This window comes from Lissotriton vulgaris, chromosome 5 (genome assembly GCF_964263255.1).
Source record: "Lissotriton vulgaris chromosome 5, aLisVul1.2, whole genome shotgun sequence".
In the NCBI taxonomy this organism is placed as follows: domain Eukaryota; kingdom Metazoa; phylum Chordata; class Amphibia; order Caudata; family Salamandridae; genus Lissotriton; species Lissotriton vulgaris.
In genome coordinates, this window is record NC_141693.1 from 1,643,530,440 (window position 1) to 1,643,557,728 (window position 27,289).

General features: G+C 46.7%; 1 protein-coding gene across 1 annotated transcript in view; it reads left to right on the forward strand.

The window, feature by feature from the left end:
* The window catches only part of LOC147716895 (uncharacterized), a 476,733-nt gene that overhangs the window by 316,270 nt on the left and 133,174 nt on the right, over positions 1 to 27,289 (forward strand). Inside the window, exon 6 of the mRNA XM_086923790.1 lies at positions 20,684 to 20,826. Coding sequence (XP_086779916.1) covers positions 20,684 to 20,826 — 143 coding nt within the window. The remainder of the gene's footprint in view (positions 1 to 20,683; positions 20,827 to 27,289) is intronic.

The following is a 27,289-nucleotide window of genomic DNA, read 5'->3' on the forward strand; positions in this document are numbered from 1 at the left end:
TTCGTCTGTTTCTATTCCTACTGCTCCTCCGCTTCCACAGACTCCTGCTCACGCTACTGCTCCTGTTTTACTAACTCCTGCTGTTGCTACTGTTTCTACTCCTTCACTTGTCAGTCCTGTGTCCTATGCTTCTCCCTCTACTCGCAGTCGTAATTCTCCTCTTGCAGCTAGTTTCTTTCATTCGCTCGGACCTGTTCATGGGTCCGCTAGCTCTGATGGTCCTCAGAGACGTAGTCAGCTTCCTGGAAACAGAGAACGTGTTGCGCTATATAATATGGCGATGGGTTGGATGGTAAACCCTCTTAGAAATCCGCCACGAGTTGTACTCGAAACGTTTTGTCAATTCAATATACCAACCCAAAGATACGTGTTTGATGAAATGTGTAAGTTTCTTCGTGATCAGATATCGGCCGATGCACCTGACGAGGTGCTGACCGCTTTGTCTGATCTTCAGCTTCAGTTCTCAAATGGACTGATAGTGGATACCAATGTTTGACGTGCTGTTGAGCGGTTGCTATCTTTTCGTCCCACTCCGATACCTCATGCATTGTTTGTTGAGGATATTGAAAGACAGCCAGATGAGTCTGGTCAGTTTCCCATGCGTGAAGTTCCACCAGTGTGGATGCCAGGTGATGCTTCAGCTAATCCTATTATTCCGCCGCATTTCCAGAGAGTATGGATACATCTCCCATGGAAACGCTCAGAAGTGCTACAGGTGAAGCAATCTTTGCCTGACCCTCGCAAAAATCCTACAGGGTATTACAAGGAATTATCGCAGCTCGTAGATGCTACGATAATGAACCTTGCTGACATTGATATGCTGTTCGGCAATGTTGTACCGCAACCTGTATGGGCTAAGATTCGGCAGGAAAATCATCCGAATGAATTAGGTGGTGATTGGGCTGCCATTGTGGCGGCGGATGGGTTACAAACTGGCGGGGCTAAACCTGAGCAGATGATTATTGCTCTTCCTCAAAGAATAATAACGTTAATGAAAACTCTTATGCCAGCTATGAGGGTTGTGAGAAGTTGGCCCGATATGCAACGTTCGCTATTCTAGCGACCGCTATGTATCATTCCAACGACCCTTATGGTGTTTGGTTGTAAGTCAACCTATAGACCAGCTATCCTAGTAGCGTGGATACGAGCAGTCTAAGGCTAAAGACTCGAGAGGGCGTGTTAAGCCAGCTGTTTACCACACATGTACCCCTTGAACACCCAGTGAAAGGACACCACACAAGTGTTATGAAAATAAACAGGATATTTATTAAGAATCACAACAGCCCTGTACTCTTTATGAGGACAGGGTACTAAGCACAAACCAAATCTCTTTAGCAAATACTTCAAGTGCACAGTTTAAAACAAGTGTCCGAGGACACGGAAAGGTTAAGGTCTCGGGCGGACCCGATAAGGCAAGTCGGAAGCGAGGGACTCGGGACCCTAGAGTAAGGAGGCTATGCAGGCACCGAAATGCCGAGTTACCTAGCCACGAGGGCTGCGGCTGCACAAGTCTTACAGGCGTCGGGGTCTTCGCTGACGAGCCAGGAGCCGGAAGGAAGGAGTTGCTGGCCGGCGACCAGTGCTGAATAGTTCGTAGAGATCCAAGCCTGGATCGGAGATTGATGAAACCTGAAAGCAGAGGGGACCAAGTTCGTACTACTAGCCAGTAGTTAGAGGGTACCAGGAAGGCACCGGTTGGCCGTCACCTCGACTAGGTGAGTGGGCGACGCTAGGCTCTGCAGTCTCACGGACCAGGAGGCGTTGTCGGCGACCACGGTGGAGGTGCGAGCTGTCCCACGAAGGATGATGCTGTCGGCGTCGCTGGGCCCAGGATGGGGCAACAAGCCTTGGCAGATCTCAGGGCCACGGGGTGGGCCTAAGATGGCGTCTTGAGTGGACCAGGAGGGTCCGGGGTGCTTCTCGCAAAGATGGAAGCAAAGGCCAGTCTGGAGCAACCAGACCAGCAGTGATGATTCTCGGATGTCGTCACAGAAGGGCACAAGCCAGCGGCGAGTGACCAGACAACGTGCTGAGCAGCGAGCAGAAGGGCCCCACGCAGATCGTGGAGATGCTGGGAGACTGCACTTCGGTGCTAGAGCGGCTCAGGGTCGGGGCTTCTCGGACCCCAGAGCACTCACCAGAGAGTTACCTCGATGGTCGTGCTGGTTTTTAAGAGCGTGCAGGTTCTGATGATGGCCGGTCCCTCGAGGTCTCGTCGCACCCACAGATCACAGCTGAGCTGATGACGTGGGTAGAGGTCAGAGGTGCCAGGGAAGCCGGTTCTCGTCGAGCTGGGCCGTCGGATCCTTGAGGAGGGACTTGCAGCAAACCGCAGAGTTCTTAGTTGGTGCCCGCTGATGCAGGGTGACTACTCCTTAGCCACAAGGGAGAAATCTTGAGAAGAGTCTTGAGTGTCCTTTCGTAGAAAGTAGTTCTTGATTCAAAGATGATCTAATTTGGAAGGGTCCCCGCTCCGGCCTTTATCCTAAAGAAAGGGGTGGGTACATGACTAGGTCCTGCCCTAAGGGTGGGACCAGGAAGGGGGGTAGTTACACCCCTCTCCCCTGCCGGACTTTCCCCAGGCCAGGGCTGTCGCCCCTGGAACTGGTTCTAACCGGCAGATGCGTAGTGAGCACCGGGGTGCCACTCCGCAGTCACCTTCTCGCAAAAGCCCTACCTACCCAGAATACACAAACCCTGTCTGGGACGGTGCGAACACCGCCCTCGACAGGAAACCCTTTGTCCAAGCGCTCCTCGCTGGAAGGACTCCCAGCAGCAGGAGGTCAGACTCGTGTCTTTGGTGGCAGCATCCATTTTGTGGAGCTGAGGCTTTCGTTAACTTTAACCGGGGTTCACAGTTACGTACATGTCGTGTCCCTCTAGAAGGGCGGAATGCTAACCTCGTCGCCAGAGTTGGTGAGAGGGCAGCATCCCGATTCGTATGACACCTTACTCGACATGTCTTGATAACGCGACACCGAAGTTACCGATGTGGTACGCGTTATCATGGAACAGCCATTGGGTCTTGATTCCGCAAGCTGCAACCGGGCTCGGCTCGGGCCAGAGCCTAGTTCACACGAGCCCATGCACTCTGCCTTCAGGATTGTCAAGGCCTGCCATAGGAGTGACTGATAGGAACTCGGGTGTCCATTGTATGGTTAGATATAGAGCTACTATACCTAAAGCAAAGTGTGATTACACGACTTCGCCCCAGCTGTCATGCAGCCAGTTGTGTCAAATTTAGGAGGCCAGCCAGGGGTGGCATAATACATGCTGCAGCCCCTGGCGGCCCTGGGTACACCTATGCCCTACGTTACGGGGTCTGATAAGGTGGCCCAGTACCAATTGGAAATGCACCTAGGGTACATGGAATCCATTTTAAAGAGAGAGCAGTAGGCCTGGGGTCCTGATTGGCAGGGTCCCAGGTCGACTATGTCCAAAACCAGCTAAAACACAGGGCAAAAAGTTGGGGGCAACCATAGTCAGGATGTACCCTCCTACACAACCCCCCCAAACGAAAGGAGATAAGGCTATCCTTGTCCAGGTAAGCCTCTATTACCTAAGTGGCCATATAAGGAAGGACCAGCTCTGGCTTGGTTTCCCCCTGTGTCATGGTCCACTAGGCAACCCCTCACCCTAAGGGTATCTGAGGGTCTCCACCATAGGGAATCTCTGTCTCTGGTGTGTCTTGGGAAAGAAGAAGGCTGATGCTGGGATGGAGTACTGAAGTGAGTCTCCTCTACCTTTGGGCTCAACTTCCTCCAATCACCATCCATCATGCGTGCCTTCCTTTCTTTAGCTGAGATGCACTGAGCTCTCAGGGTCAGCCTCTGGCTACCTAAAGCTGGAGGCTGAGTCCCTCTGTTTGGCTTACTGGAGGGACAGGTCAGGTCTGGGGTTTTTAGGCCCCATGTTTGGCTGTGCCCAACAGTGTCCAGCTGTGGGAGTTCCCTAACTACTTTTAAGGGGGATCCCTCAGGAGTCTGTTCTATTTTCACTTGGCTAGGTTTACCAGCTTCAGTGATCCTAATCTGTTGATTAAGGGGTTCTTTTGGACAGGGGGCCCTTTTGGGTCCACCACTGGCCTCCCTGTCCTCTTCAGCCCTGGGCTGACTGAGGCAGGGTAGAGAGGTGCAGGTTACCTGCTCCAGACTGGGTCCCACCTGGGAAGGGTCCACTGCCATCAGGGGCTCTGCCAGGCTAGGCCTGACTACCTCTGGGGCAGTTCCTTCAACAGGGGTAGAGTCAGTTCCCTGAGGAGGCTGGCTCTCACCTAGTGTCTGGGAGGGGGAAGACTCTTCTTCCTCCTCAATGCTCTCTGTTTGAGTGGAGTGATCCATGGTTTCAGGCTTCACAATCTCACTATCGGTTTGAGTAGAGGCTGAGACCATTACAGCCTTGCCAACCTTTTCAGGAGGGCACTCAGTTTGTGTTTGGGCTGTGACTGTCACAGCCCTCCTATCCTGTCCGGTAAAGTCTGTCTGAGCCTGGGCAGTGGCTACCACTGCTCTTCCAACCTTTTCAGGGAGGAATGGTGCTTGGACTGGGGCTGTAGCTATTACTGCCCCACTAACCTGTCTGGATAGGCCTATCATTCTGGAATGAGTTTCTTGCTCCACCTCAGCCCATGCTGAGAGTTCCAGGTCATTCCCCAGTAAGCAATCTACATTTAGGTTATCTGTCACTGCCACTCTCATAGGCCCTGTGACATTACCCCAGCTGAGCTTGACCACTGCCATGGGATGCCTTCTCTTCATTCCATGAATGTCCGTCACCTGATAAGTAAAACCAGGGGTCAGTTGAGCAGAGGGGACCAGATGGTCACTCACCATGGTGAGGCTGGCCCCGGTGTCTCTGAATGCCTCAACTTTCCGACCATTCAATAAAACTTCTTGTCTATACTTTCCCAAAATGTGGGGTCCAGTAGTGAAGTTGGCAAACCCCATGCCAGTCTCACAGACAAGAGTGTGGTCAGGGAACCTGGCTAGGCCATAGTCCTCCTGATTGCCCAAAGTAATGCCCACCACATTCTTGGGGGCACTCCCACCACCTGGGGGATTACCACTAGTGGTAACAGGAGGTCTGGGAGTGTTACTTGGGGGTATGTTTTCCTTATTGCTATTTTTAGGGCACTTGGCATCACTTTTGTAATGGCCCACCTGTTTACAGGTATGGCAATAAGGTTTCTTCTGTTCTGAAGGAGTGTTCTGGGACCCACCACCCTTGTTGGAGTTTTGGGGCCCTTGGGAAGTCTTCTCTGTGGATTTATCCCCACCCTTCTCTTGAGGCTTGGTCGATTCCTTTTTCTGGTCACCACCCTGGTTTTTAGGCCTAACCCTGGTTCTGACCCATTTGTCTGCCCTCTTACCCAATTCCTGTGGAGAGGTCAACTCAGAGTCTACCAGGTGCTGATGTAGTAGCTGGTTCTGACAATTATTTAAGATTTGCTCCCTCATAATTAGATTATACAATCCTTTAAAATCAGTAACCTTACTACCCAGTAGCCAGCCTTCAAAAGCCTTAGTGGCACAATCGACAAAATCAGACCAATCTTGAGACTGCGTTTTCGGGGTATCCCTGAACAGCACCCTGTACTGCTCAGTGGTTAGGCCGAACCCTTCGACGAGTGTATTTTTCAAGATTTGGTAATTGTTAGCATCCTCCACCCTTGTGGTGAGGAGCTTGTCTCTTCCTTTTCCTTCAAAGGAGAGCCACAAGATAGCTGCCCACTGACTCTGGGGAACGCCCTGCACAGTGCAGGCCCTCTCCAAAGCAGTAACCCATTTGTGGATGTCGTCCCCTTGTTTAAAGGGGGGCACTATCTTACCAAGGTGTTTCGTATCGAAACTCTTTTCCCTATTACTAGGTACATTGCTGCCACCAGTGGGGACTACCCCACTTAACTGTTGCTCTCTTGCAAAGGCAAGCCTTTCTTTGGCCAGGGCAAGTTCTTCCCTTTCGATCCTTAGATTAGCTGCCCTTTCCTTAGCTTCGTACACTCTCCTCTGGGGGGACGTCATCCCTCTCTGAGACGAGTTGTGAGAGCCATTGGTTTGAAGGGATCTGCCAGAGCCTCTTGACAGAGATCTGGCTCGTCCATTCCCAATGTTAAGCTGACCTGATAGTGGCCCCAGGGGTCCCCCAGTACCGCTATCATGTTTGCTTAAGTTGGACCTGCTTAGTCTGACGACTTCTACCTGTCCCTTATCTGCCTCATCCCCAGAGAGATCCTCATCCTCATCCTCCTCCACATCCTCGTTCTCGGTTGCGAGGTGAATGAGGTCAGGATCGTCTCGGGTTCCCTCGAGGGGAGGCATGTCTCCTTCTGGATTAGAAGAGCTACGAAGTTTCTCAGCTCTTCTGGCATCATAAGTCTCCAAGAGACCAATCAGAAAGGATGTTGTGGGGTTAGACCCCTGCTGAATCTTCCTGGAGTGACACAACCGTCTCAACTCCTTGAAGCTCAGCACAGTATATCCTGAAGGGATGACCTGTGGAGGGTCAACTGACACAAGGGGAGACCCAGAGTTTCCTCCTTTGTCCGACATACTGTTTCTAGTGTGGTGTAAGTGATGCACCTACCTACACTATGTGTTTACCTACTGTTCCCTTGCTAAGAGTTGTAGCCAAGGTGTGCTAAGCCTTGAGGAGCTACAACAGCTGGTTCAGTAGAACTCAGAGTATTCTAAGCTTTTAGTTATATGTACTAACAGTACTTGTGCGATCTTTCAACAAGATATTCTTAGGATACGTGTGGTAAAACAACAGCAAGCTCAAATCCCAACCGCTGCTCACCAATGTGAGAAGTTGGCCCGATATGCAACGTTCGCTATTCTAGCGACCGCTATGTATCGTTCCAACGACCCTTATGGTGTTTGGTTGTAAGTCAACCTATAGACCAGCTATCCTAGTAGCGTGGATACGAGCAGTCTAAGGCTAAAGACTCGAGAGGGCGTGTTAAGCCAGCTGTTTACCACACATGTACCCCTTGAACACCCAGTGAAAGGACACCACACAAGTGTTATGAAAATAAACAGGATATTTATTAAGAATCACAACAGCCCTGTACTCTTTATGAGGACAGGGTACTAAGCACAAACCAAATCTCTTTAGCAAATACTTCAAGTGCACAGTTTAAAACAAGTGTCCGAGGACACGGAAAGGTTAAGGTCTCGGGCGGACCCGATAAGGCAAGTCGGAAGCGAGGGACTCGGGACCCTAGAGTAAGGAGGCTATGCAGGCACCGAAATGCCGAGTTACCTAGCCACGAGGGCTGCGGCTGCACAAGTCTTACAGGCGTCGGGGTCTTCGCTGACGAGCCAGGAGCCGGAAGGAAGGAGTTGCTGGCCGGCGACCAGTGCTGAATAGTTCGTAGAGATCCAAGCCTGGATCGGAGATTGATGAAACCTGAAAGCAGAGGGGACCAAGTTCGTACTACTAGCCAGTAGTTAGAGGGTACCAGGAAGGCACCGGTTGGCCGTCACCTCGACTAGGTGAGTGGGCGACGCTAGGCTCTGCAGTCTCACGGACCAGGAGGCGTTGTCGGCGACCACGGTGGAGGTGCGAGCTGTCCCACGAAGGATGATGCTGTCGGCGTCGCTGGGCCCAGGATGGGGCAACAAGCCTTGGCAGATCTCAGGGCCACGGGGTGGGCCTAAGATGGCGTCTTGAGTGGACCAGGAGGGTCCGGGGTGCTTCTCGCAAAGATGGAAGCAAGGGCCAGTCTGGAGCAACCAGACCAGCAGTGATGATTCTCGGATGTCGTCACAGAAGGGCACAAGCCAGCGGCGAGTGACCAGACAACGTGCTGAGCAGCGAGCAGAAGGGCCCCACGCAGATCGTGGAGATGCTGGGAGACTGCACTTCGGTGCTAGAGCGGCTCAGGGTCGGGGCTTCTCGGACCCCAGAGCACTCACCAGAGAGTTACCTCGATGGTCGTGCTGGTTTTTAAGAGCGTGCAGGTTCTGATGATGGCCGGTCCCTCGAGGTCTCGTCGCACCCACAGATCACAGCTGAGCTGATGACGTGGGTAGAGGTCAGAGGTGCCAGGGAAGCCGGTTCTCGTCGAGCTGGGCTGTCGGATCCTTGAGGAGGGACTTGCAGCAAACCGCAGAGTTCTTAGTTGGTGCCCGCTGATGCAGGGTGACTACTCCTTAGCCACAAGGGAGAAATCTTGAGAAGAGTCTTGAGTGTCCTTTCGTAGAAAGTAGTTCTTGATTCAAAGATGATCTAATTTGGAAGGGTCCCCGCTCCGGCCTTTATCCTAAAGAAAGGGGTGGGTACATGACTAGGTCCTGCCCTAAGGGTGGGACCAGGAAGGGGGGTAGTTACACCCCTCTCCCCTGCCGGACTTTCCCCAGGCCAGGGCTGTCGCCCCTGGAACTGGTTCTAACCGGCAGATGCGTAGTGAGCACCGGGGTGCCACTCCGCAGTCACCTTCTCGCAAAAGCCCTACCTACCCAGAATACACAAACCCTGTCTGGGACGGTGCGAACACCGCCCTCGACAGGAAACCCTTTGTCCAAGCGCTCCTCGCTGGAAGGACTCCCAGCAGCAGGAGGTCAGACTCGTGTCTGTGGTGGCAGCATCCATTTTGTGGAGCTGAGGCTTTCGTTAACTTTAACCGGGGTTCACAGTTACGTACATGTCGTGTCCCTCTAGAAGGGCGGAATGCTAACCTCGTCGCCAGAGTTGGTGAGAGGGCAGCATCCCGATTCGTATGACACCTTACTCGACATGTCTTGATAACGCGACACCGAAGTTACCGATGTGGTACGCGTTATCATGGAACAGCCATTGGGTCTTGATTCCGCAAGCTGCAACCGGGCTCGGCTCGGGCCAGAGCCTAGTTCACACGAGCCCATGCACTCTGCCTTCAGGATTGTCAAGGCCTGCCATAGGAGTGACTGATAGGAACTCGGGTGTCCATTGTATGGTTAGATATAGAGCTACTATACCTAAAGCAAAGTGTGATTACACGACTTCGCCCCAGCTGTCATGCAGCCAGTTGTGTCAAATTTAGGAGGCCAGCCAGGGGTGGCATAATACATGCTGCAGCCCCTGGCGGCCCTGGGTACACCTATGCCCTACGTTACGGGGTCTGATAAGGTGGCCCAGTACCAATTGGAAATGCACCTAGGGTACATGGAATCCATTTTAAAGAGAGAGCAGTAGGCCTGGGGTCCTGATTGGCAGGGTCCCAGGTCGACTATGTCCAAAACCAGCTAAAACACAGGGCAAAAAGTTGGGGGCAACCATAGTCAGGATGTACCTTCCTACAAGGGTCAATTGGGACAAACTATCAGCTTGTAAGCAAAAGAAGGACGAAAGTGTTTCCGACTTCTTTACGAGGTTCGAGGAAGCATTCATTGACCATAGTGGTCAGGATATGGGCACTGAGGGTGGTCAAAGGTTATTTGTGGACAAATTTGTCTCCAACTTATTGCCCGATTTGAGCAATAAATTAAGGAATTCAGAAAGTGCGTGGGCCGTTTCTACCTCAGCTCAGATATTGGCTACAGCACAATATTATGAGAACAGAGAGAAAGAAGAGAACGACCGCGCTGATAAAAAGACGAAAGAGCTTAAGACTAAAGTGTTGCTTCAACAAGCATATCCTCCACGTTCAAATCAGAATGCATCTCAACAGAATAGATCGCTGTCGCAATCGAATAGATCTCAAAATCGTAATGACTCCTCTTCCCAAAGATCTTCGTTGGGGTACAATCAATGTGCTTATTGCAGACAAGAGGGTCATATTAAATTCAATTGTCCTGTCCTAAATGAGCGTAACAGTGGTAACTCATCGAGAGGTGGTCGTGGTGGTTCGCAGCAGGCATCACGTGGTAGAGGTCGTGGTGCTCAGAACGATCGCTCAGGCAACTCATCAAATTCCGATAATTGTTTTGATCAACGTGGATCGTCGCAAGGACGATCTGCGCAGTATAATGTAGACGATTATTACGTCGATCAGGGAACTGACGACAGTAATTACTAGGACAGCCAAAGACAAGGAGAGGGAGTGGTATCAGTTCCGGTTGATCAGAGAGGGCCTTACGTCGCAGTTGCTACATCGGGCGTCGTTGAGCCTTTCTGTTGGACACTGGTGCAGCGAAAAGTTCCATCAAGCATTCGAAACTCCCTGGCGCACCTTTGTCTGGCTTAACAAATGTTTCCGTTGGATTCTCTGGCGCCCCCGTTAGCAATCCAGTTTCGCGCCCTTTGCCCCTTACAATTGGGCCACGTGAGCTTCAGGCTCCGTTAATTTTGACTACTGGTTGTAGTGAAAATCTTTTGGGCCTGGATTTGCTTAAACGTTTGTATGCGACTTTGTATTGTTCTCCTGCGGGAGTACAGCTTACATTTGGAGAATGGGTTGTCTCTCCCATGTACTTGTCTCTCGACAAGCTCCCACCGGAATTGAGTTCTCTTCCTGCGTCTTTGTGGGCAGCAGGTCCAAACGATGTGGGCCTACTTGATATCTCCCCTTATGTTGTTCAGTTGAAATCTAATGTGCGTTTGCCACGTATTCCCCAATATCGTATCTCCCTTGATGGTGAACGAGCATTGTTAGCGATCATTTATGATCTGATCGAGAAAGATGTTATTGAAGAGACTCGGGGAAACGTGTGCAGTAGCCCTGTGCTGCCCATTCTTAAACGTACGGATCCTTTCAAACCGCCTGTTTATCGCTTTGTTATCGATTTACGGGAGGTCAATAAAATTGTGGTTCCTCAATTCCCTGTTGTGCCTGACATCACGGCGCTACTGACTCTGATTCCAGCTTCTGCATCGTGGTTTTCGGTGATTGACTTAAAGAATGCGTTCTTTAGCATCCCGATTGCCGAGGAGAGTAGGGACCTTTTCGGTTTCTCTCTCGGTGGACGCAGCTTCCGGTTCAAACGCGCTCCTCAGGGCTACTGTGAGAGTCCATCAATTTACAGTCAAGCCTTGAAGGGTCAGCTGGATGCGTTTAGGTTGCCGGTTGGTGCGGCCTTAATCCAATACGTCGACGACTTATTGGTGGCTGCTGATACTCAGGACATTTGCAAAATTGCTACAGTGTCGTTGCTGCAACATCTCTGTGAGTTAAATCACAAGGTGTCACCTACTAAACTCCAATATTGTTGTCAAGAAGTAACCTACCTAGGTCACTTATTGTCAAAGGAGGGAAGGAGGTTGACCCCAGAGAGAATTGCAGCGATTACACGAATGGCTGTACCAACAACCCAAAGAGATGTACGTGCCTTTCTAGGTATTACATCGTACTGCAGGCAATGGATTCCGAATTTTTCATTGCTGGCAAAACCATTAGTGGCTCTTACGTGCAAGGATGTTTCGACTCCTTTGCCATGGACGGAAGAATGTCAGAAAAGTTTTTCTGAACTACGTGATTCATTGTGTTCGGCTCCTGTGTTAGGTACTCCTGACTATAGTAAGCCGTTTACATTATATGTTCACGAGAGAGAAGGCTGTGCTTTGAGTGTCTTGACGCAACCTTTTGGTGGTAAGCAACGTCCATGTGCATATTTTTCCTCGACCTTGGACCCGGTAGCTAGAGCATTGCCGAGTTGTTTGAGAGCAACTGCGGCAGCTGCGGTCTCCATCCGACAATCAGCAGGATTGGTCATGGATAATATGCTTACGGTGATGGTTCCGCATGCAGTCGATACTCTTTTGAATCGAACGAAAACTCAGCACTTGACGAGTGCGAGGTTGTCTGGGTACGAGTTGACGCTGTTGGCAAGCCACATTCAGATAAAACGTTGTAATGTTCTGAACCCGGCAACTTTGTTACCAATTAGCGCAGAGTCAGATGAAGTAGCAGAACATGATTGCTACTTAAGGACCGAAGAAGAAACAAAAGGTCGAGTGGACCTTAAAAACACCCCATTGGAAGATCCGGACGGTACACTGTATGTGGATGGGTCATGTTTTAAGTTGCCGAATGGTGATGTGACTACTGCTTATGCTGTTGTAACGTTGAATACTGTTGTTGAGACTGCAAGGTTGAACCAGAATTCTGCCCAAGCTGCAGAATTGATTGCTCTCACCAGAGCATGTTTGTTAGCAAAAGGGAAACGTGTGAATGTGTTTACCGACAGCCAATACGCATTTGGCGTCGCACACAGTTTTGGACGATTGTGGAGAGAGAGAGGTTTCTTGACGTCGCATGGTACGAAGATTCAGCATGGACAGCTTGTGAATGATCTTTTGGATGCACTGACGTTGCCTAAGCAAGTAGCGATTGTTAAATGTAGTGCGCATCGTAAGGTGACGGATGATGTTGGTCGTGGTAATGCGTTTGCAGACGAGATTGCTAAGGAGACTGCCCGGAACCTTAGCACTCGAATGTATGTGACGAGTTCGGTTAGGTGGCCTACAGAATCGAGTATGTGTGAGGACACTATTGAGAGTGTGAAAGAAATTCAGAATGAGGCCACCGAGACTGAAAAGGCGAAGTGGAAAGAAAGCACGGGAAAGTTGGATGCGAATGGTTGTTGGATTGATTTGTCTGATCAGAAAAGATGGATGTTACCGGATGCGTATGTGCTGGCCGTTGTGACAATGGCGCATGGATTAGCACATATTAGCGCGAAAGGTATTTGTAAATTATTGTCTCCTGTATGGAAGAATGACGGTATCACGAAATGTGCTGAACGTTTGGTGAAGAATTGTATGGTGTGCATGATGTACAATCCTGGCAAAGGAACCCCAACTCCTCCGGGCAGTTTTGCTCCCCCTTCATGCCCCTTTGAGGTGATCCAATTGGACTTCATCCATATGGAGCGATGCAATAACTTGAAATACGTTTTAGTTGTGGTTTGCGCATTCTCCCGATGGATCGAGGCCTATCCTCTCAAAGACAATACTGCTTTGTCTACTGCAAAAATCCTGCTGAAGGAATATTTTCCTCGGTATGGAATGCCTAGAGTCGTGTGGTCAGATAACGGAAGTGAGTTTGTGGGTAGTGTGATGAAGAGTGTGTGTAAGGGCCTTGGAATTAATCAGAAATTCCACAGCGCCAATCATCCCCAGTCAGCTGGTTTGGTTGAAGGGTACAACGGCACCCTTAAACTAAAGCTAGCGAAGATTCAGGCTACGACTGGTCTTTCGTGGCCTGACGCTTTACCTTTAGCATTACTGTCAACTAGGGCGACTGTACACTCCCGAGTAGGGCTTAGTCCCTATGAAATAGTGTTCGGCCGTCCTGCGAATGTGTGGGGGGTTCCTAGGCCAGGAATGTTCTCTGATCTTGAGTACCCAATGTTGATCGATTATCTACATGACTTGACTGCTAAACTGAGGTTAATTCACCAACAGGTTTACGACGCATTGCCGACGCAGACGGAGGGTCCAGGCCACCAGCTCCAGCCCGGAGATTGGGTGGTGACGAGAAATTTTTCACGCAAGAATAACCTGGACCCGAGGTTTACTGGGCCCTACCAGGTGCTCCTGGCCACGAGGACTGCCGTTCGTCTCGAGGGACGCAAGAATTGGGTGCATGCCACCCATACCAAGCGAGTCCCCATCCCTTTGCCGGCAGACCCGTGGGTGAGGAAAGGCATTGCATCAACTGAAACCGAAGCATTGCCAGCGTTTGTGCCTTTTAGCGACGCACAGCCTGTTGGAGAAACCTCAGCACAGCAGAAAGACACTGTTGAACAATTATCATCGAAAGACTCAAGACCAGAACACTCGACTGATCAGCAGGACGCTGCCTCTTCAACGGATCCTTTGTTCGACGAACAGACACGTCCTGGGAAAACTCGATACTTTTTCCGATCTCGCACTAAAGACTAATAAAGATCCTGCTTTGTTATATTGACAACTGCGTTATCCCGTTTTCCGTGATCAGTTTTGAACATTTGTATTATTGTAATTATTCCTGTATATATATATTAAGCTTCATTCCTTATACTTTTTGCTTCCACAGCTGAGAGACTTTGTTTTTGCATATTGTGCATTGAAGGCCGTAGGGCCGCGCGCGTACTTCCTTCTGGATAGTAGGTCTTGACACTAGGTTAAAGGCCGTCGGTTCCTGGGAACTCCTAGGGATTGACTATTGCTACACAGAACGAAGTGCGTCAAGAAACGTTGCGGACGGTCGTAGGGAATGGCATTCTCGAAGCTGAACGATTTGGAAGGAGCACAAGCTCATAGATTCAAGCTGCAGCAACTCAGTCGTACTAAATGTTTTATATTCCAACTGTTTGTATTGTTTTTGACTGCTTCTGCATTGTTGGCGGGTGGGGTGTATTATACGATGTCTTACTTCTTACCTTCTGCTACACCTACTCCTACTTCTGACCCTAACCTTACCTCTACTGTTTCCCCTCATTCCTTTCATATGTTACCGGAACATGAGCAGGCTAGACGTGTAGAATTCCGCAACAATTCCTTTATTCAGCTCCTTCATCAGCATCAGTTAGTGGTTAACACTACTAATTGTTGGGTGTGTGGGTTGATGCCACATACTACGGATAAGGGAATTCCATATCTGGTGTTACCATATAGTTCCCAAGGGTCAGCTCGAGCATTTCAAACAATGTTTCGAAGCGCATTGGGTTTCCACCCCATTCGAGAACCACGTTCCCCCTACTCTGGTCCTACCTCGTATCAAAAGCCTTTGTCAATAGCAATAGAGGATTTAGATAGCGATATCTATGATCCCTCGCTTATTCCCGAGGAAGAGGTACAAGCCTATAGGGTCCTAAGTAGAGGTGAATATAGTGCGTTCACCAGCGAAAAGCAGCTTAAAAGCTCGCCTCCAATATGGGTCGTACCCCACACTGGTAATTTTTGTCTTATGGGTCGTGGCCGAAGATCGCAAGCCCGACTTGGAGCAAGTGCTTGCACTGAAAATTACATTCTGCCAATGTTCTCGTCCCCTGTGTTTCTGGCTGCCAAGGGTACATACTTTATCTGCTATGATCGTGCATATGCATGGTTGCCCGCTGACTTCATGGGCTCATGCTTCATTGCAAATCTGTTGCCTCCGACGTTTACTGTAGATGCCGATTATCATAAGACTAGAGTTGTGCGAGGCGTAATTAGCGAAGAGGATACTGCCGGTCAAGAGGCAGGAGACTTTTTCAAGGGTTTCCTCCCGTTTTGGGGGCCTATGGTTAATAGTAGGAACCTGAGACAGTTGACTCGAGTGGTAGAATCGACAGCTAATATTACTGCCAGTGCCCTTGGTAATATCACCACAGAACTTCAGGCGGATAGACTTATGACGTTACAAAACCGTATGGTTTTAGATGTCATCTTAGCAGATCGAGGTGGGGTATGTAAGGTGATCCATTCGAGCTGCTGCATTTTCATTCCGGATAACGCTCCGACTGTTTATCAAGCCATCTCGAGGTTACATAAGATCTCCGAATCCATACACGTGGATGTAGGGGATTGGACGTTACTTGGATGGTTTTGGGGCCTGATGTCGACTTGGGGTTGGAAGATTCTGATGATCATCGGAGTCGTTGTGGTGTTCCTGTTCACGTGTTGCCTTTGTGTGCAGTGCGGTCCTGCCTTATGTGGCCTCTGTGCTACAACGTGTATGAGACAGCCACCTGTTACCAAGGGGACTCGGTTGGACAGAGCTATGCTACAGCAACATCTCGATGGTCTGATGAATATCGAATATGATTCCGGTTAGTGCTTGCCTACATGAGGGCAAAAGGAGCGTCTGAGGTTCCGTGACAATTGTAAGTGGTGTTTTCGACTCGCACGAATATGGTCGAGTCTGGTATCTATGAACCGCAAACGACGAGTTTAATGAGTGTGCGCAGTTTCGCTGCGCTAACCTAAACCATTCGTCTGTTACGTGGGTATTTCTATCTGCACCCACGGGTTCCATCTTAGATACGGCATCCATTTTGTCTCTTGCCCTCAAAGTAGCCAGCGGACGGACGATGTCCGCTTCGCGACCCTGGGACTCCCAAGATATTTGCGGAAGACACATGTCCTTTGTAAGTGTCTTTATGATGAGGGGGATGCTACTGTAAAGCAGATGGCGCCGCTCGAGGCTCATCTTGCTGCATGGACTTATTGTCTTAGCCGTGCATCTCATTAGGCACGTCCCTTTGATGCCTGTATCTCGTGTTTCCCTGATACCTCCCCTTTTACACCCTTTCCGATCTCCCCACTGTCTCCGTCTTCCTCTGCACCTGTCTTTGTTCCTATTTCGATCTGTTTTACTGCCGATTGGAATGTACTAATGTAGGGAAGATGGGTTTTTACAGTTGGGAACCGCCAAATGTTTCCGCACTTATGTTCCGGACCTCATGTGTATCAAAGTGACCAAAGCGACCCCTCTGGGGGATAATGGTGGGAACCGGGTTGTAAACTTTTGTGTACCATGTTGTCTTATGGGTAAAAACTGTATAAAAGGAGCGATCCACAGAACCAATTTGAAGCAGTCTCCCCGAACTACACTCGATGTACTTCCTGTGATATCTGTGTTCCCTGCAGCAAATAAACCTTGAATCTTTGACGCCGAAGGAAGTGTCCTGTGTCTCTGTCATTCGTACGCCGGAGCAGGTTACCCACGAAGGTTTCAGGTGTTGTGCCCTGGCACCGCTGGGTCTTAAAGAACTCAGTCCTTCACCGGGTCGGTGCTTTCTCCCCCCCCCCCTTTCGCCAATGGGCCCCAATGGGGTCCCCGCCCGGGGGAATTTGGGGGCCGGGGAAAGGGGGGGAAGGGGGTAGAGATGGCGCCGCCCGGGGACAGGTTTAGGTTTGGTAGCTTTTGGGCTGGGGGGCGGGGCTTGGCTGGACTTCCTTTGTGCTGGGCTGTGGCATCCGCCCGGCCACGCAGCAGAGACACCATTTTAAGTGAGGTGTCTCGGCCGCCGGGCGGGGGGTGGCATTTAGACAGTTTTTTCCCTCCCACCCTCCCTGGGTCATGATTCGGGGGGGGCCAAGGGCAGGCATCGCTACTTACGGGGGGAGTTCCTTTTGCGGGGGAGTTTGGGGGTGACGGGGGTTTTTGGGCAGTGTTTTGTTGGAGGCTGGTGCAAACAGGGGCTGTTTGGATTGGGTGGGGGGGGTTTTCCTTGTCGCTGGAGCAGGTGTGGGGATGCATTCTGTATGTAGGGGCGGTTCTTCCTAATATATGGGGGAAGAGCAGGAGAACTGTTTGGATTATCGGGGGGTAGGTCAAGCACAATAAAATATTTAGCCAGGTGGAGAGGCAAATTGACGTTATGCTAATTGTTACTGTTGTGGATTGTGGGAATCAGTTAGGGGAGGGGGTGGGGGTGAGGCAGGAAATTACATATGCATGAGGTTTAGATTGTGCGGCGCAGGCCAAGGATGTTATTGTGTAGAATGCACCTGCTTCCAATAAAGCGGCCTTTATCACACTTACATTGTGCCCCGGGTCGGTGCTTTCTTCCCCCCCCCTTTCGCCAATGGGCCCCAATAGTTTGTTTGCTCACCAGATTCTTTAATTAAGAAGTGACTCTTATGGAGTCTTCATCGAACGTGCGGCGTCTCAGTAAACTGACATTCCCGTAGCCATGACTTCCAGGGAAGCAGAGACAGACGTGCACAACACAATGTGCTGACTCTCTTCTCCAGCCTGATGCTGGTAACCAGGGCAACACAGGGAAACGCCGGATGGTCATGGCGTTTGACGTAGGACGCGCTCTCTGCTAACAACAACGGAGATTCTGTCACATCATCAGAGCAAGGATGACTCTACCCAACACCGGCAAGGCAGACCGAGTGCATCCTCACACATGAGACAGGCAGCGCAGGGTAGGAATGCTCACCTGCGATTAGGCCGAGACGTCTCTTGGCACCGAACAGCTGACCCTTTATGAAGTGGTGTGCCAAGGTCCTTGAAATATGTCTTTTCTTCGGTTCATTTTCACAGGGGTTACTTGCGGCTGATTTGTTATATTTCTTCTTCTTGATTTGTTTTTTTCTACTTTCATACGGAAGTGAAGCATTAAGAGGGCAGGATGCCAGTAAACTACACAATGCAATCTCTTGAGCTTACAAAATTATATTCTCCCTGCCAAGTTACACCTCCCTGGCACAGATAAGGTTAGAAATTGGGTTGCTCAAGCAGTCACTTGCTAGGCGTGGTACATATATAATATGCTGGAATAAAATCAGGAAAGCCGAACCCAATTCACTGAATCAAATGTTATGGGACGAACTACAGCATTGCAACACATCACCAGCAGAAGCATATTGCAAGACTCTGTACCACTCCAATTACTAACAGGCCTTTAAGCGTTTCGTTAAAAAGCCACTTAAACTTCAATCTGTCAGAGAGGATAAAGCCATAAAATCATATTAGCAAAAAGGGCACACGGGTAGATGACATTAAATAATTATAAGACTATTGCCCCACACGATTATTTTGCCACATGTTACACAGCTTTTATCAAGCAGCAGTTCTTAAAGTACCGGCTGGGGCTACTACCGTAAAGAGCATATGGAAGATTTGCTGCATTTGGTTTGTTCCTGTAACATTGTAAAGGCAGAAAGAAAACAATTATTAATTAAGGCTTTTAACCACAGAGGAATTCGAACAAGAAGATAGGCAATTGTAGCCTGTTTCGATCCGGGTGATCCTCAGTTAAATTACCGTTTTGTCAAATTTTTGTTACAGGTGGGGCAAAGATTACAGAAAACGTAACATATAATTTACTACTCAATTGCCATGTCATCTTTTAGGAACAGCATACTGTTTTCCAAGGCATTATCAGGGGCACACTGTTAAGAAGTAGTCAGGATTCAGTAGAGGTTCTTAAGTGAAGGTTTATTAATGACAGCCCCACACCGGTGGAGATGCGTGGGTCAGCAGAACATCAGAAGTGACAGGTGATGTCACAGAGGGTAAACTCCGGGGAGGAATGGAATGTTGGGGAAGCCAATGGGGAAAGAAGGAACTCGGGGAGAGCTCACGCGCAGGGGAAGGGAAGATACCACGCGCTGGGGCACAGGGGGAACATAAGTGAGTTACAACACATCTTCCTCTCTTGAGGGTTTTGACAACTGTGCCACGGAAAGTGGTAAACAATAACAAGAGAGTTCATAAACTGGTCAACAATTAGTCACAGAAGAAGTCATCCAAACGTTTTGGTCTTCGGATGGTTCTACCAAACCTTCCTGATACCAACGGTAAGTTAGGTGCACATTCGGTGTCAGAATGGGAATCATAGCTTGTTCTGCCAAACCTACCACTGAGCTTGTGACCGTCAGACGCAACTTCAGAGTCAGAATGTGGGTCATCATGACTACTCCGTCTACATGACGAAGTGCTGGGATTGACACCAACAGACTGATCTGTCGATTGACCATCATCTGAGTCAGAGTCAGGTTGGAGATCGTGTGTGATGTCATTTCTAGACAAGTTATTATCTTCAACACAAGCCCTATCCACATCCACCCACAGATCATTGTTAACCGTAACCTGTTGCTGTAGGTTTTGAGTCTTGCCTCCTGGATGATGTTTTGCCAATCTGCTCATGTGCCATACTTTCCCATCGCTGAGTCTTGCCGCATTGTTAAACAGTCACAGGGGGAACATAAGTGAGTTACAACACACACCTGTTCACTTTTGAACTAAATCCCCTTAAAGAAAACGAATGAACTGTAACGTTCTGAGTTTAATCTATAATCCGTTTATCCTTTTAAGTGGCATCATCCCACCTGATCAACAATTGTCTTGTATAATAGCACATCCAGCCTTAAAGCTGTGGCTTCCACTCGCTTTTAACCATTTGATACATTTTAAATTGAATTTTAAAGATTCTATTTTTAGAATTAATAATCTTATTTTACTATGTAAACCTGTATTTATATCGTATAACTCATTGCAATGGTTTTAAGTAACCTCACAATTATTTAAATAAACTAAACTAAACCGTTGTTCAATGGTCAGCATGACAGATGCATTCACTGTTCAAGGAGAGCCAAAATTACAAAATATTCTTTTAAAGGCCTACCAGCCAGGTCTAGCACATAAACAATTTTGTCAATAGAGGTGAGTGCAGCTGATGTGCTTGGCTTTGTTCTTTACCTGAACGAATACATCTTGAGTTGTTGACAATATGCCTGCCAGACGAGGCACACCTGTTTTGTTGGCTCTTTGGTACGTGGTTTGTTTACAGGTCTTTTTGGTCAAACATTAATGGCTTTGACAGCGGCTATTTATTTCACCACATTTTTAGGACTGAAGTATACATTATGCAAAGAGATCAGAGAATACTGCAGAGGGGGGTTTGATCTATGATAAAATCTGATCCAAACCCACATATGGTCTTTATAGCTTAGTTAAAAGCTGACATGAGATAGTTAGAACCGTGTGATGTGACTGATAAAAAAGAAATGAAGGTAAGGACAGAGCTGAAATGCAGCAAACAGAGTCTTGAAATAGGCAAATTCTAATTTTGAGGGGTGCAAGATTGCAAGGAGGATACAGGCTAAATTCATGAAAGAGAATAAAGGACGGTGAATAGAAAGACCGACGCCAACATTGAAACGTTTGGGATGCCCACAGGTGCACGCTCCGCCATCACTACGCCAGTGAACGGCGCCACCGGTTTACAACAGAGGCTAATCGGCTGTTATGCTTTTTCTATCTGTTGCTTGTTGTTTTCACTTGCTCTTTTTCCCTGAGTATGAAGACAGTATATTTGAAGACATTTCTTGTCTTTTTCAGGGAAGGGAGCGTCATTGCTGCAATAGAGAATATTTTCCAGCATTCTTCGGACGTGACAAGCACAGACATCAAAAAGGCGTTTACAACATATATTGATCAATGCGTTGATTGTTGGCCCCTGAGTAAAGCCGATGGATATAGTGGTATGTTCGAAGGTTTTGTCATTCATCAATAATTATCCTTGTAACCCGTCACCAAGTAGACTGCCAAATCCATCCATGAATGTAGATGCGTGCTTAATCTAGATGTGGGAAGTTATGCATTTTTTGTTTGTAATGTTGCATATAGTATAGGCACAGGGGGCTGTTTAATGTACAGTGAATTACCATTGTTGAGTGTGGGGATAGGTTGAGACTCATGAAAGACGTAGTCTCCTGTGGGTCATGATGCCCCACCTTACCGGTGATATTACATATATTAAACTCTTTGTGTCTGCATAAATGTTTTATTCCAGAGCATTTTTTCATGTATGTCTATTTAAAAAAAGGTATTTTACCGAATTAATGATGCAAATGTGTTAAATTTCTCCATTAAGAAAATGAGGCCTTGTAGAGAGTTGTTTCACTCAATAAATTCTGTGTAACATGCAATCTGTGAGGCAGTAACCATTGTTTTCTGATTACAAGTGTGCTGTACTGCTGTAGTGACATAGCATTTTCAACCTTGCTCTGTAGCAATAAATGTGTGAGTTAGTGTTTAATAGTATATTTACTGAAAATGCTACATTATTTTGGTCCCATTATTTTCACTAACATGGGGCGGTGGAGGGGGTGTTGGTGTTGGTGGTGTGTGCACGCACCTGTGGGACAGTAAAAATACATGTGGTGTGTTGAAAGAAGGACGTAGGCGCATGAAGGTTTCTCACTTCTTTATTCATGAAGTAGATATGGTACAGCGACACCGAACACAACAGCAACTCCACCCTCCTCCTTCAGCAACTGTCTCTCTACCCCCTACATTCTCTCCAAGCATGCATTCCACACATTCCACACGTGCACACACATACACGCGCTAACACACACACAAGACATACCACGCGCACAACACAACACGTACAACCAATACCACACACCCTCCTCCTCAACAGCTTACAAGTCACAACCAAAAAGTTACCCTAACTTAAAATCAGAAAACCGGACAGGCAACTTCCTTGTTCTATTACCACGGCGTAAAGTCTCACCTTCAACACCAATATTGGTACAAGTGGAACCAACTTCAATAACATCTCTAACACCACTCCTTCTGCCGATTACATCACGACCAGATGTGTCACATCTGGCACTACAACAACTCGTACTTCCAGTTGACGCCACATCCTTCATTAGTCCAAAATCATCACCTAACATATATCCACTACACGCTCCTTCATCAACACCACCAGATCGTGTACCTACCGCGCCATCCCTCTCATTGCAAAAACTCAATTGGCGAAAATTCCACCTCTTACCGTCTTCCAATTCTACTGCACTGCCAAACACCTTCATTACTCTCAAGGGTTTAGACCATACACTTTCACCCTTCAGCACAATTCTAGGATTCTTTACCCGAACCATTTGACCTATCTTAACCAAAGGCCAACTACATTTACCTCCATGATACTGCTGACTGCGATCCTGATACTTTTTGACCTCAGATCTGATTTCTTTATCAATATCGTTGTTATTGCACTGCATTTTATCATTCCTTTTCCTCAACCACCAAGGAACTAACCCAGTAAATGGTTTCCTGCCTCTCAAAACCTCAAAAGGTGTTTTCCCTGTAGCAGAATGCGGAGTGACACGGTATGCAGTCAATCTCTCTTGTAGAGCTTTCCTCCAAGGTAAACCTGCACTCAATGCTAATTCAATCACTTCCTTAACCACCCTGTTGAAGCGCTCAACTTGACCATAACTTTCGGGATGATATAGTGATGATTTGATGTGCTTGACGCCCATTACCACTAGAAATTCTTCCATCTTTTGTGACACAAACTGAGGCCCATTATCCGAAACCAGAACTTCCGGGACTCCTTCCCTTGAAAACACATCTTCTAAAAACTCAATGACTACATCCGTAGTCATTCCACTTACCATTCTTACTTCAGGCCATTTCGAATAATAATTGACTAATACAATAGCATAACAATCCTTTGCTGATAAAGCTGAAAATGGACCCATGAAATCAATAGCCACTTTTTGCCATGGATACTCAGGTAACTCCACCATAGTTAAAGGCACACTCAACGGCTTCGCCACCTTATCACTGGTACCACAAACTTTACAATTCCTCACTAATCGATCCACCATAGAATCAACTCCTGGCCACCAAAACCACTCTTTAATTCTCCTTTTAGTACTGGACATACCACCGTGCCCCATGTGACTCTTCTCAACAATGTCCTCTCTTAAACTAAATGGAGGCACAATTCTGTCCCCTCTTAAAACAATATCATTAACAATCCATAGTTCCTATTTAACTTTCGAAAATGCAGCACATTCACTCCGTAAGTTAGACTCTGAACTGTTTAACCTCTTTCAAAACAACATCCTTGTCCATCTCGCACATCCATGACGCCTCAGATACTACGCTATTGACATCCTTTCCATCAATCAAAAACACATCCTTGATGGTAAAAGCTATTTCACAATCACAATTGATTTCAGTTCCTGTCAAATCTACATTGGGTAATCTTGAAAGACCATCCGCAACCACGTTTTTCTTACCAGGAATATACTCTATGTCAAAACTGAACATTTGCAGCTTTGAAGCTAAGCGAGCTAACCTAGGAGTTAAATTCTTCCCACCTTCAGGTCTCAAAATATTTACCAAGGGTTTATGATCGGTACAAATTTTGAATTTTCTCCCCCACACGTACATCCTGAATCTCTCAGCAGCCCATGAAGCAGCCAATAACTCCTTCTCTATCACAGAATAATTGCGTTCTGATTTTGTCAACGTGCGTGAAGCATACGCAACTACCCACTTCTCTGATTTAACATGTTGAGAGAATACAGCACCAATGCCATACCCAGACGCGTCCACAGACAGTATACATTCAGCAGTTGGCAAGAAAGGTTTCAAACATGGTGTTGTGAGAATCTCTTTCTTCACCTTCTCAAAACACATTTTTTGTTGCTTACCCCGTGTAAACGCTACACCTCTTTTTAACAATGACCTTAACGGTTCAACTTTAGAGGCATAATTTTCAATAAAACGTGAGTAAAATTCTGTCAACCCTAGGAACGACATTAATTGTTCCTTATTTGTAGGTTTAGGAACAGCTAGAATAGCATCAACATGACCGATTTTTGGTCGAATACCATCCTTGGATATAATATGTCCTAAATACTCCACTTCAGATTTCCCAAAGACACATTTCTCATTTTTGATAGTTAATCCACTACTTTTCAATGCTTCTAAAAGAGCATATAAACTTTCATCATGACATTCCTTATTCCTTCCATATATTAAAATGTCGTCCTGGAATACTTTAGCATTTTTAATGCCTTGCAAGATTCTGCACATCTCTCTTTGAAACACTGCAGACACGCTTGCAAGGCCAAACGGCATACGTTTATATCTAAACATTCCCTCTGTGGTAATGAAAGCAGTACAATGGTAAGCATCTTCATCTAAAACAATTTGGTGATATGCACTTGTCAAATCTATCTTGGAAAACCAAGAGGACCCACCAACAGAAGATGTAAGTTCTTGCAAATTTGGAAGAGGAAATGTATCGACCCAAATGGCTTCATTTAGAGACCTTAGGTCGACACACAAGCGCAAATCGCCATTGGATTTAAGAGAAATCACGACTGGCGAAACTCAGTCTGAACTCTCAACTGGTTCAACAATTCCATCTTTGCACAATTTTTTAAGTATTTCACCCAATTTCTCTCTATAACTAATAGGTACATTCCTGAGTTTTTGTCTGACAGGACACACACCTTCTCTTAAAATGATTCTATGTTTGAATCCAACCATCTTGCCGATGCCATTTGAAAATACATCAGGAAATTTTTTCTGAAGAAATGAATAATTGTCCATCTCACAACAATCATTCTGAATCGAATAAACAGGACAATCTAAACTAGGATCAATTTTCATACCCAAGTCAATTATGTGTGGCCACCCTAAAATGGTTGCACCTTTGTTAGCCACATATATTTTACCTTTACACGAATTGTGTCCAAAACTAATCTTAGCTAATATAAAACCTTCTAAATGTATTTTATGTCCAGTATAACTTCCAGGGTGTACATCCGATCCTAATAATGATCTGTTTGGCCAAAGAGATTTAAACAGATCCATGCCCATAATGGTATACCATGCACAAGGGTCTACCATTACTTTGACTTCTAGACCATCAATGTTGACGATGCATGATGGTAATTTATTAGCTTTACTTGTCCCCTTAATTGACTCATCATGTACACTACAGATTTCACCTACCACATGAAAAATATCATCTTGACTATCTACTTAAACACAATTAATGTCATCTTGCTCATCTTCTTGGACACAATTGACCTTAGCCTTAAAGTTGTGACATCCTCTAGTGAAATGTCCCTTTTTTTTACAGTTAGTGCATATTTTATCAAGTGCAGGACACCACTTATAGTTTGCTAAATGGTTGGAAGATCCGCACCTATAACACGCAAACTTCTTTTGCTCATTGCTTTTCTCGTAACTTTTCTCATTACTCTTCTTGTTAGGATAGTTAGTAAATGACTTATTATCATTCTTGAACTTGGATTTGTCACCCTTATTTATCACATTAACTGAACTAGATTCAGTCTCATTTCTAACTTCACGAATACATTGGTCCGAAATCTCCACACCTCTAGCTACTTCAATGGCATTTTTAACGAAGTACTCCCTGATGACCATAACTTTTCTTGAATTTTTTTAGATTTAGTTTTCATAAGATTTTGGTCACGTAAAACTTGGTCATATGTCATACTTTCAAACTCACACGTAACAGCTAAACCCCTCAAAGCTGAAACATACTGATCAATTGACTCATCCACTTTTTGAGCCCTCGAATAAAACTTAAACCTTTCCATAACAACGATAATTTTCCTCCCAAACCTCTCCTGCATTTGTTTAACAGCACATTGGTAAACACCCATGTCACCAGCATTATCAATTTTAGGTAAATTTTTGAACTCCCTTAACCCTACTGCACCAAGTCTATGTTTAAGTAAAGACACTTTTCTTTCTTGTGAGCATTCTTCTTCAACTAAAACCTCAACATAAGCTTCAAACATGTCAACCCATAAGTCCCATGCAATAGGAGGTTCACCAGATTCTGCTAAAAAGAACGGCGGTGGGTGAATTGAAGACATTTGAACTATATAAAGAAAATATAAATACACAGAAAAACAAATAAAAAATGTTCCCGATAAGTATAATTCTTGCGCAAAAAGTTCACCAAAGTTCAGATTATATCATTAGTTGTTATTAAATTTGGGCAAAATGTTCACCAAAGTTTGTCACCAAAGTTTAATTTGAATCCTCCCAGAAGGAAAACAATTTGTAAATCCAAATTATGCAGTTTCCCAAGGATTCACCATTAAATTCCCAGTTAAGAAAGATAAATGAAGGGCAAACGCTTACTTAGTATGTTAAGCATCGAATAGTAAAAGGCTCCTTAATGCAAGAAAGTAAAAAAATAATGAAGTGTTGAGCACTCGGCGTTTGTTGTTGGCACTCGGTACTTGTTGTTAAACGCGCGGTGCTTGTTGCTAGGATACGATAATCAAAGTTAAAGATGGCCGCCACGTTGCATTATAATGCGTGATGATGCGGCGACGTCAGTGACACGCTACGGAAGCTCAAGAGAATGTCTTTCGCATCATCTAGCTGCAATGGAACAATGGGAGCACGGAACACAAGGCGCTCATGCACAATCCACTCGCGCGGAGAACACAGCTGCTTGAAAGATGCACAACACAACGGCAAGGGTGAGCGTTACTGAAAATAAGTATTTCAATAAAAATGTTACCGCTCAAGAGTTCTGCCGACGGAAAGTCCGAAAGCCACCACACACCAGATATCCACAGATCAGAAGTAGAAATTCCCAGGAATAATAAATCCTTTAAGTAAAAAAAAAAAATTTGAACGAAAAAAAAATAATTTCATGAAATTGTGCTCAGTGCCGCCGCTCGTCGCAATATGTTGAAAGAAGGACGTAGGCTCATGAAGGTTTCTCACTTCTTTATTCATGAAGTAGATATGGTACAGCGACACCGAACACAACAGCAACCTCCACTCTCCTCCTTCAGCAACTGTCTCTCTACCCCCTACATTCTCTCCAAGCATGCATTCCACACATTCCACACGTGCACACACATACACGTGCTAACACACACACGAGACATACCACGCGCACAACACAACACGTACAACCAATACCACATGGTCCAATTACTCATGGTATTTAGAATTGTACTAATAAGCACAATTCACACATTTAGTACAACAAAATTACTTTTTACTGCCTTGCCGTTTGCATGCAACAATTTTAAAATAAAGTACACAACACAATAAAATATTAAAACCTATTTTTAAACATAGAGAAATAGTTAATGAACCAAATGACAGAGGGATCATCAAAACAGGTTA